This window comes from Notolepis coatsorum, assembly GCF_963971535.1.
Source record: "Notolepis coatsorum genome assembly, chromosome: 8".
NCBI classification, from domain to species: Eukaryota; Metazoa; Chordata; class Actinopteri; order Aulopiformes; family Paralepididae; genus Notolepis; species Notolepis coatsorum.
The window spans coordinates 63932251-63942790 of NC_140172.1; the positions used below are offsets into that span (position 1 = coordinate 63932251).

The 10540-nt window shown below is 48.2% G+C and overlaps 1 protein-coding gene across 4 annotated transcripts in view; it reads right to left on the bottom strand.

Moving 5' to 3' along the window:
• Nucleotides 1-8163, bottom strand: part of cchcr1 (coiled-coil alpha-helical rod protein 1) — a 114792-nt gene extending 106629 nt beyond the window's left edge. For all 4 annotated transcript variants that reach the window (XM_084320969.1, XM_084320970.1, XM_084320968.1 and 1 more), the window contains exon 1: nt 7891-8163. In XM_084320969.1, the coding sequence (XP_084177095.1) occupies nt 7891-7960 (70 nt within the window). In that variant the 5' untranslated portion in view covers nt 7961-8163. The remainder of the gene's footprint in view (nt 1-7890) is intronic.
• Nucleotides 8164-10540: the final 2377 nt, after the last annotated feature.

The window sequence follows — 10540 nt, forward strand, 5'->3', positions numbered from 1 at the left end:
GGTGATTTACCTTGGAATACTCCTTTGCCAACTTGCTGTACTTTGCTTGCAGGTCTGCAGCTGGATTATGAATAGTCCCAACTTTAGCCAAGGTAACGTTAAGCTAAAACTAGCTTTTCAAATAGCTCTACAGCTAATGCTAATAACGGAGCTCCGCGTCACACTGCTCTACTCGGGACAATGGCATTAAGAAAAGTTATAATTATTTTGGCTCGTCTTGTTTTAGTCAACAATAGCAACATACATGAAGAAAAATTTCATCCTGGTTTTTGTAAATTACATTTTTGTGTCCTCAGTTGCGGTCAACGATATTTAATAAACTATTTAGTCTCGTTAGCATCAAGTGGTCTTCAATAACGTGACGTCACGTCTCGTTGTCGTCATGAAAAAAACCTTCGTTGACGAACATCTTTCGTCATCAATTTAGTCAACAAAGTGACTGGCTGGATGCAATCCTACCTGGAGGGAAGAGAACAGATGGTAGAGGTAAACGGTACTCTATCCCCCCCCCTCACAGTGAGCTGTGGTGTTCCACAAGGAAGCATACTAGGACCGCTACTCTTCCTAATTTATGCAAATGACATGTCTGTTACGTCTGGTACTCTAGCGAGTGCCAGCACTTTAACTAGTGTTCTAACTATTGCGACAGTGTCGTGTTATTCTGTTGAGTTTCACGTTACGGCATATGGCCGAACATGACGTTGACGTTGATGTTCTGGTGTACGTTACAATGCATGTGTCTTCAGTTCAGTAAACACCGACATGCTGAAACTACGTGTTGTCTGATTCTTCCAACATAACATTGGCGACGAGAGATGGCTGAATTATCTATCCCACCCCCTCCACCCTTCCTACCGCTGCCCGGTGAGCCGCCCGTCCCGTGGGCGCGTTGGATTTCCTCGTTCGAGACGTATATCCTGGCTACCGGTTTGGACTTGTCCGCGGTGAGAAAACGTGCATTACTACAGCACTGTTTAGGCGTGGAGGGACAGCGTGTGTGTGAAACGCTCGGCACATTGGACAGTGACACATATACGTCTGTGGTGGCGCTCCTAAAGGGACATTTCGCCACTCCACAGACTGCACTCCTCCGTCGAGTTGTGTTCCGACGGAGACATCAACGTACTGGCGAGTCAATAACGCAGTACGTCGCGGACCTACGGGGCTTGGCTAGCTCATGCAAATTCGGGGCATTACAGGATGAAATGGTGAGAGACCAACTCATATTGAACACCGACAGTGATAAAATCAGGGAAAGACTACTGTTGGAAAATGACGAGCTGACATTAGCAGTAGCTATTAGACTAGCAGTGCATGTGGAATCTGCTATGAACTGTGCAGCTAGTTTGTCTACCTCCCCCAGCCCCAACACACACGTGCCAGTAGAGGCTGCGAGCACGCTCAGCTCAAGGGTGTCCCTCCTCAACGTGAGTGCAGACGACGGCGGGGACAATATACTGTTAGCCTCCCAGTCACGTGACCGCTCACGCCAGCCGTGTGGGAATTGTGGCTCCCTTTCACACAACTCCAGAGCCCAGACCTGCCCTGCCTGTGGCAAAGCCTGCTCCAACTGCGGGAGGCTAAACCACTTCCACAAGGTCTGCAGGTCAGCCCCAGCTAGCGCTTCCAAGCCACCGACCACTATCATCCATAATGTCAGCTCAGGACGAGTGCCATTCAAAACATGCTCATTGGTGGTTGGTGACATCACACTGCCCCTCCTCCTCGACACTGGAGCCACAGTGTGTCTATTGAATTGGGCGACATACTCTCAATTCTTCTCCCACAAACCACTGGGCCCGCCCACCACCACCCTGCGAGGCTACGCCGACTCCAAGATTGACATCATTGGCTCCCTCCAGCTGCCGGTGAGGTACGGAGAAAGGACACTGCCTGCCTTCAATTTCAACATCGCACGCCGAGGGACCAACCTCCTCGGCCTCGACCTCTTCAGTGGCCTCGGTTTCTCTCTGCTGGACACCACAGGCTCAGAGATCCACACTGTCACCGCTGTCTCCTGGCAGCAACAGTGGCCGGCACTGTTCAACGGCGTGGGCTGCCTCCAGGTCTTCGCTCACCAGCCCCTGCTAGACCAAAAAGTGACTCCGGTCATCCAGCCCCTTCGCCGCTCCCCCCTGGCTCTCCATGAGGGCATCGCCACCGAGTTACAGAAGATGCTGGACGACGACATCATCGAACAGGTGAACGCGTCACCCTGGATCTCCAACTTGGTGGTAGCAAAGAAGAAGACAGGGGACCTGCGACTCTGCGTGGACATGAGAGCGGTAAACAAGGCCATCGTCCCTGATAAATACCCCCTGCCAACCACAGAGGAGCTCACCGCGTTCATCACCCACAGGGGGGTCTTCCGTTACAAACGCATGGCTTTTGGCTTAAGCTCTGCCCCCAGCTGCTTCCAAAAGATCATGGCCTCCGTCTTCGCCGGGATCCCCGGGGTGGCCATCTACCTCGATGACATCGTGGTGCACGGGGCCAACGCCGAGAGTCACGACGCGAGCCTCCACAGTGTCTTAAGTGCGATGGCGAAGCACCACCTCACACTCAACGGCAAGAAGTGTGTCTTTGCCACCACGACCATTGACTTTGTTGGGTTCCGCCTCTCGGCTGACGGCATGTACCCGCTCCAGTCAAACACAGAGACCATACACAGTGTCCCAGAGCCCACCTCAGCGGCCCAGGTGGCCTCTTTCCTGGGCATGACGGCGTACTACCTCCGCTTCCTGCCACACTACTCCGACACAACTGCACCGCTGCGGAAGCTGTTGAAGCAGGATGAGCCCTGGCTCTGGACGCCTGCCTGCTCGAAGGCTGTGAGCCTCAAGTCCCAGCTCACCTCATTACCAGTCCTGGCGTTTTTCGACCTAGACAGCACCACCCTCGTCACGTGTGATGCCTCCGCCGCAGCCGTTGGCGCGGTACTGTCACAGCTACACGGGGGTGTGGAGAGGCCGGTCGCTTTCGCTTCACGGGCCCTTAGCCCCACAGAACAGAGGTACTCAGTGGGGGAGCGAGAGGCCCTGGCCTGCATCTGGGCATGTGAGCGCTGGCATATGTACCTCTACGGCCGCTCATTCACGCTTAGGACGGACCACCAGGCTCTCACTACCCTCCTTGCCACGTCAGGCACTGGCCACAAACCGCTCCGCCTCCACCGCTGGGCTGACCGCCTGCAGCAGTACAACTTCGGTTTGCAGTTCACGCCGGGCCGGGACAACGTAGTAGCTGACCTACTGTCACGCGCCATCCCCAGTCCCCCCACGGCCCCGCCCTCGACTCCCGATCAGGCTGAGCATGACCTGGTCCAGCTCCTCCACACTCCCCTCCAAGAGACAGTGTCGCTGCAGGAGCTCCAGGACACCTCGTCTGCTGATCCTGTCCTCTCTGCGCTCTCAACCTACATCAGGCAGGGTTGGCCGGCGAGGACACCTGACGAGCTTCTTCCCTATAGCAGACTCCGGGATGAGTTGTCATGCTGGAACGACTCCTGCGTCGCTCGTGGGCTCTGTACTGTGGTCCCGAGTGTCCTTCGGGCGTGTGTCCTTGCTATGGCGCACGAGGGCCACTTGGGCATAGTCAGGCTCAAACAGCGGTGTCGTGACTTGGTGTGGTGGCCAGGCATCGACAGGGAAATCGAGACCCTGGTCAAGGACTGTACTGCCTGTCTTCTGAGCGGGAAGACCAGGGCCCCAGCCCCGCCCCCACCCATGCAGCCATTGGACTGGCCGTCCCAACCCTGGGAGCACCTGCAGCTCGACGTCTGTGGTGAACTGCACGGGGTACCGCATCACCAGCGTTTCCTCGTTGTGATCTACGACCTCCACTCCAAGTGGCCTGAGGTGGCGCCCGTGGGCTCGGTCACAGCCGGGGTGCTGATTGAGATTCTCGAGTCCCTGTTCACACGCTGGGGCCTGCCCAAGAGGATCACGACAGACAATGGCCCCCAAATGATCTCCCACGAACTGGCCTCCTACCTGGGGGGTAAGGGGATACGTTATATCCGCACGTCGTTCTACAACCCGGCTGCGAACGGGGGGTGGAACGGCTGAACCAATCCCTGAAGAATGGCATCAGGGCCCACCTGACACAAGGGTGCACATTCATCAACGGTCTCCAACAGAAGCTCCTGCACTACAGGGCTACTCAACAACACGCCACCACAGGCGTCTCCCCAGCCTCCCTCATGCTAGGGCGCGAGTTTCAGCAGGACGCCAGCGCCGGATGAAGGACCGTTTCGACAGGACCCGACATGCGAGACCACCTACCATCGCCGTCTCAGACTGGGTCAGGATTCGGCGACCCCACCGGGACAACAAGCTCCGGTCATTCTGGTCTGACCCGGTCCAGGTCAGACAGCAGCTTGGCCCGGCCTCATTCAGGCTGGCTGATGGTACGCGTTGGCATGCTGGCCGACTGCGCAGGGTGCAGGCTCCCGCTGCCCCGGGACAGGGTGTGCCCGCGGCTGTAGCTCTGCAGGACAGACGATTCAATTATGTTGCAGCCCCAGCACCCACGGCTATAGCTCTGCAGGACAGACAATTTGATGATGTTGCAGCCCCAGCACCCGCGGCTCAGCCTGAGGCTGCGGGACCTCCGCCGTTGGCTGTTGCAGTGCCCGGGCCCCGCCCACTCCGAGCGCGCAACAGGCCTGCACACCTGAATGACTTTGAGACTGAGTATCACTCAGGGTTGAGTGAAGGGGGGGGAAATGTTACGTCTGGTACTCTAGCGAGTGCCAGCACTTTAACTAGTGTTCTAACTATTGCGACAGTGTCGTGTTATTCTGTTGAGTTTCACGTTACGGCATATGGCCGAACGTGACGTTGACGTTGATGTTCTGGTGTACGTTACAATGCATGTGTCTTCAGTTCAGTAAACACTGACATGCTGAAACTACGTGTTGTCTGATTCTTCCAACATAACAATGTCGTCAGCCTGTGACTGCAACTTGTTCCTGTTTGCGGACGACTCAGCCCTGCTGGTCTCTGACAAGAACAAGGTGCAGGTTGAAAAAACCCTCAGTTCGGAACTAGGCAAAATCTGCATATGGCTCGCTGATAACAAACTATCATTACACATGGGCAAACAGAGTCCATTCTCTTCGGTTCAAATAACAAACTCAGCAAGACCGACGGCTTCTCAGTTACAGTGGGTGACAATATTGACACAAGGAAAGACGAAATTACCTACCTGGGTTCCATCCTAGAGGCAAATCTTTCCTGTGACAAAATGGCATCCAATGTAATAAAAAAAGTCAACCAACGAACTAGATTCTTGTACCGGATATCCTCTCTGGTAAACAAGAATACCCTGAAGACTCTGGCAGGAGCACTCATTCAAGGGTACTACGACTATGCGTGCACCTCATGGTACCAAAGCACCTCAAAGGCGCTTAAAACAAGATTTACAAACATCACAAAACAAACTGGTCAGACTACTACTTGACCTTACCCCCAGAACCCACCTCACCCCTGCCCACTTTGACAACCTAGGATGGCTTAGAGTAGACGACAGAGTACAGCAACTTGCAATGGGCCTGGTCTACAAGATACACTATACGACTAAGGTACCCATGTGTACATGTCAAAATACTTCCCAAAGGTCAGTGAATACCACAACCACTACACCAGAGGAAGCTCAACAAATCATGTTAAACCCAGATTCGGCTCAAACAAGGGACTAAACACGTTTCGCAATTATGACACATCAATGTGGAACGCCCTACCCAAAGCTGTAAAGGAATGTGAATCCCTACCCACATTCAAAACCACTCTTAAAGAGCACCTACGGGAGGCTGCAATTCGAAACTGGCCACCGTAAATGCCCAAAACCCCCACCACCTCCTAATAGACAATCTCCTCCCCACCGCATGTATATATTCCCTCCCCGCCATATGTATATTTCTCTCCCACCCACCCACCCCCTCCTAATGTACAGTCCCCTCCCCATCATATGTATATACTCTGTCAGGATCTAGGGGTAACAGTACTGTCATAGGCGGCGCGTATATAAGGCCAGGGGAGGCTATGCCGACCCAGTCTGTGCATTATTATAGGCAGCCTAGGCTACGATATTGTGTGTGTGTGGGCTGCTGCAGCCCGGTGGTGACAATACGCAAGGGTCGGCCAACCAAGGTGTCAATGGCAGTAGGTGTGGTGGCCGTTTAACATTCCAGACTGCAGGCAGTAACCAATCACGCCGCATCATCAAACTAACCGATGCCAGGCTGGTCTTCAAAATCTTCCATGGTCTGACTCTAGCCCCACCCCCACTTTCCGATTTTTCACATCCAGGTTTGCGTGTAGTCTTTTACCAACAAACTTGCAGTTCCGCGTTCGGGTTCAGAACTGTTGTACCGGGTGGCGTCTATTAGAATCCTAACGCTAATTTCCATTAAGGACAAGTACATTTAGCAAATCAGCCCTCTCCTTGAGAGCTGCCAAGACCTGGAACTCCATTCCAAGTTACATGCCGCCTGGGCATAACACGGATCACCTGAGGCCAAGGGCTTGCTCTACGAGGGCATGATGAGACTGAGTCAGAGTTAATCAAACCGTGGAAACTTTTTAGAGCTACTATGTACATTGTTTTCAAAGCATGATGAGATCCAAATTACGGAAAATGTTTCCTTCATTGCCGTCGGCACCGCAACTTGTGAACGGCCTTTCCCAATGAGGCGCATCCGAAACTTTTGTTGCATTAAGGTAAGACAATGAAATGGTTAATCATATTGGATGCCTTCATTTGAACAATTAATTTGCACTATATGAAATGAGTGGGGCTCGCTGTAGTAGCCTAGTAGACGTGGGTGTGTGTTGTACAGTGGTGCGTTATTGAAATCATCTGGGGTGACACGCACCACGTGCATGCGCGCTCCCGGCACGTGCGCGCGCTCCCGCGAATGCGCATTTAATGTCCCCTCGCTTGGGCACAGACTAAAGACAGTGCCTAATTGCCTCTACGAATGGAATGTAACACGTCTTCACAACAAGTTAGGTGTGAATGTGTCTGAGAACGTATTTAACACACCTGACGACCAGCGCTATTGATATGCAAATAGCGAGTGAGCTTGCACACCGTGCTACCCCGTCCCATGAACAACGCATGCCTGGTGTTGTATGACATCAGAACCTGGACAGCACCGTTTGCGTGCAAGCAAAAAAGAAAAAGGGAAAATTTTGCGCGCTCCGCACGACTCCCATCCCATCTATAGCCTACCCTAATGTCCAGCTCACCCGCCGCCTATGAGTACTGTATATTTGAATACAGTTTGTCACAAATGTATCAGTACTAAATACCTATATGCCATAAATGTCATGTATGTTGTATGTCATAAATGTCTATATGAATTGAAAATGGGGGACCCTGATGTAAACAATACAAACGTCTTTCTCAGGTCTGCATCCCCTTAACAATTGTGTGTATTGAGCCGTACTGTATTGTACCCATTCTGCAATCTGTTAAATAAAGTTTTCATTCATTAATTCATTCATTAATTCATTCATTCGTTCAAATTGTACATCCAGACCTGGGCCAGTTATGTGTTATGATTTGTCTAGGAGGTGCATTGGGAAATAAGGAGGGGTTTCTGAGCCATTTTCAGAAAGTGCTCGCAATCCAAAATCACTGAATTGGACGATTCTTGCAGTAATCTCCAGTTATCCAAAGTGACGATACAACAGTTTCCCATACAGGGTGCATTTGTGGCGGCGTCACACCATAATAATATTAATATCATGTTGCGTGGTAGCTCTATTGACGAGCTTTGTATGCATTACATATATATGTATCCGGCCACCAGAAGTAACATCAAATGAGCTTGACATCAACCTGGAAAAGGTAACGTAACGTTAGCTAACGGTTAGAATTTACTTGTAACAGCTGGTGCAATGAAGTCACCAGGGACGTTGAGTTTTTCTTTCTCCTCGGTGTGTCTCTCCATGCTGACTGTGTCATTTGGTTATGACAAAACGTGAAATTGGTGCAGGTGAAGTGTTGGAAGAGAGGTTCCACTGTTCTAATTAAGTTAGTTCTGTATGGTCCACGGCATAGAACTATGTATAATAAACCCGCTCCACTGTCACACTGTACTTTCGTATTATTGTTTATTGCCAAGGGAACTAATTTCGTTCTCCCGCCGCTGCGTCGTTACTTCGTTCTTCTTCTACTTTTCTTCTTCTGTTGAGTTTAACACCGATATGCATCCGTATATGTTGCATTACCGCCGGCGCCCTCTACTGGAAACACAATAGATCCACTACACTTATTTATTTATTTGTATTAAATAAAACATTTAAACAATAAAATAAAATAATACAAAACGAATGTTCTTGCCCACCGCTCAACCCTTTCTCTATACATATCATGCCCTAGTTGTCAGCTCTTGTGTTATTTCTTGATAGTTCATTAGTTGCTGTAGCCCTGATAGGTCTCTGTATTTATTACACATTTCCCCAAAGCCAACAATGTGACATTAGTCCAGATATCAATCATCCCAGTCAAACTCATGGTCTAAATCCGGGATGTCCCCTCGCCAAATTATATCTAGTGTTCATTTTAGGTGGATTTGATCAATAGTGTGTAGAAATCTGAGACAACCTCTCAAGGTTGTCCTGTCTCTAATAAGTTTAACAAAAGGGTGATTGATTGATTGATTGATTGATTGATTGATTGATTGATTGATTGATTGTATGGGTGTAATGCTTGGGCCCACAGAACCACATGTGCCCTAAGCGCCGATCTTAGTTGTAAGTAGAGGGGAAAAGACGCGCCAGGGATATCATAAAAATCTCTTAGGTCCTGAAACACACAAAGACCGGTTTTATATATCCCCCAGGGTATGAACTCCCTTCCTTTCCCACTGAGGAATGTTAAAGGATTTATGCCCAACAAGTAGTTGTTGGTTATGAAATATTGGAGAGTCGAGGTGCCAGGGGCACTTGACCGCACAAGACCTCTGTACATTGCGCCATGTTTGAATCACATGGGATATGATAGGGCCATATCGTAATTGGCATTTTGATATAGGGATGTTGGAGTATACTACATTGTGTAATCTTTGCGGTAAGACGCTCCTTCTCTTGACATTTTTACCCATCCATTGTTATTGACACACCACACTTATCAGAGGTTCTACCAATGCAACAAACCACCACAGGTTGTTAGCTATACTGCACTCCGTGCTCCGTTTTCATCTGACCAGATTTATAATGTTATAACATGGACCGCGGAACCGGTATGGCCAGTAGGGCCGTGGCCCTACCAACTTTTGGGGTGTAAAAAAAAAATATATATATATATATATATATATATATATATATATATATATATATATATATATATATATATATATATATATATATTTTAATTTTTTTTAATTTCTTTTAATTTTTTTTTATTTTAAATTTGTTTTGCTCTGCGCAGTTTTGGCGCCCTCCTCTATATCGGCAACCATTATTTTTACATAAAAGAAATTCTAACATAAGGGAAAATGAGCCAAAAATCTAAAACGGTCGGTCGGTCTGAGCCTCAGCTTTAGGTGTTCACAGTCTCTCTTTCTTCTTAATTTTCTTTGAAAGCAAATTTGCACATTATTTTATTGTTTGTTATTGTTATTATTATTATTATTATTATTATTATTATTATTATTATTATTATTATTATTATTATTATTATTATTATTATTATTATTATTATTATTATTATTATTGTGTGTTAGCTAAGTTGTTTATTTGTTTTAATTCTTTAGTGTGCACTTTACATTTATTCTTAGCTCTTGTTCTTGCTTGTAAAAAATAAAGGTGCAGTACTTTACTGTATAACTGTTAACCCTTTCACTGCGACACGACGGAGGGTTAACCCTTTATTATCACACAACCGACGGTCGTGAAAGGGTTAACCTTCTGTGTATTGTCGCAGTGAAAATGGTTAATCGGTTGGTAGCGCAGCGATGTTTTGATTTTTTTTGGGGGGGGGGGGGGGGGGGCGCAGTGGTGAACCTCGCCTAGGGCGCCAAATGTGCTAGGTCCGCCCCTGGGTGTATCAAACTCAAACATTATGTAAACATTAATAACATTAATAATAATAATATTAATAATAATAATAATAATAATAATAATAATAATAATAATAATAATAATAATAATAATAATAATAATAATAATAATAATAATAATAATAACATTAATTAACATTAACAGTCAAATGTATATCAGCAAATACATTTACGTCTGCGCAGTGTGCAGTGTGAGTGCTGCAGGGATCAAAGTCCAATCAACCAGATGACCCCGCTGTACTTGCAGGTACAAAACGGATACAGGGAGAAGGTACATCTCAGAGAAATCGGTCTGTTCATTCCAAGTGGTTCAAGGACCACAGATGGCTAACGTTTTGCCAAACAAGAGCAAAACTGTTCTGTACACAATGTCGTCTTTGGACAATGAAAGGACTCGGTTCTGGTTTAAGCAAAACCAACGAGAATGCATTTTCAGTGCTTGGATTTCAAAATTGGAAAAACGCTGGA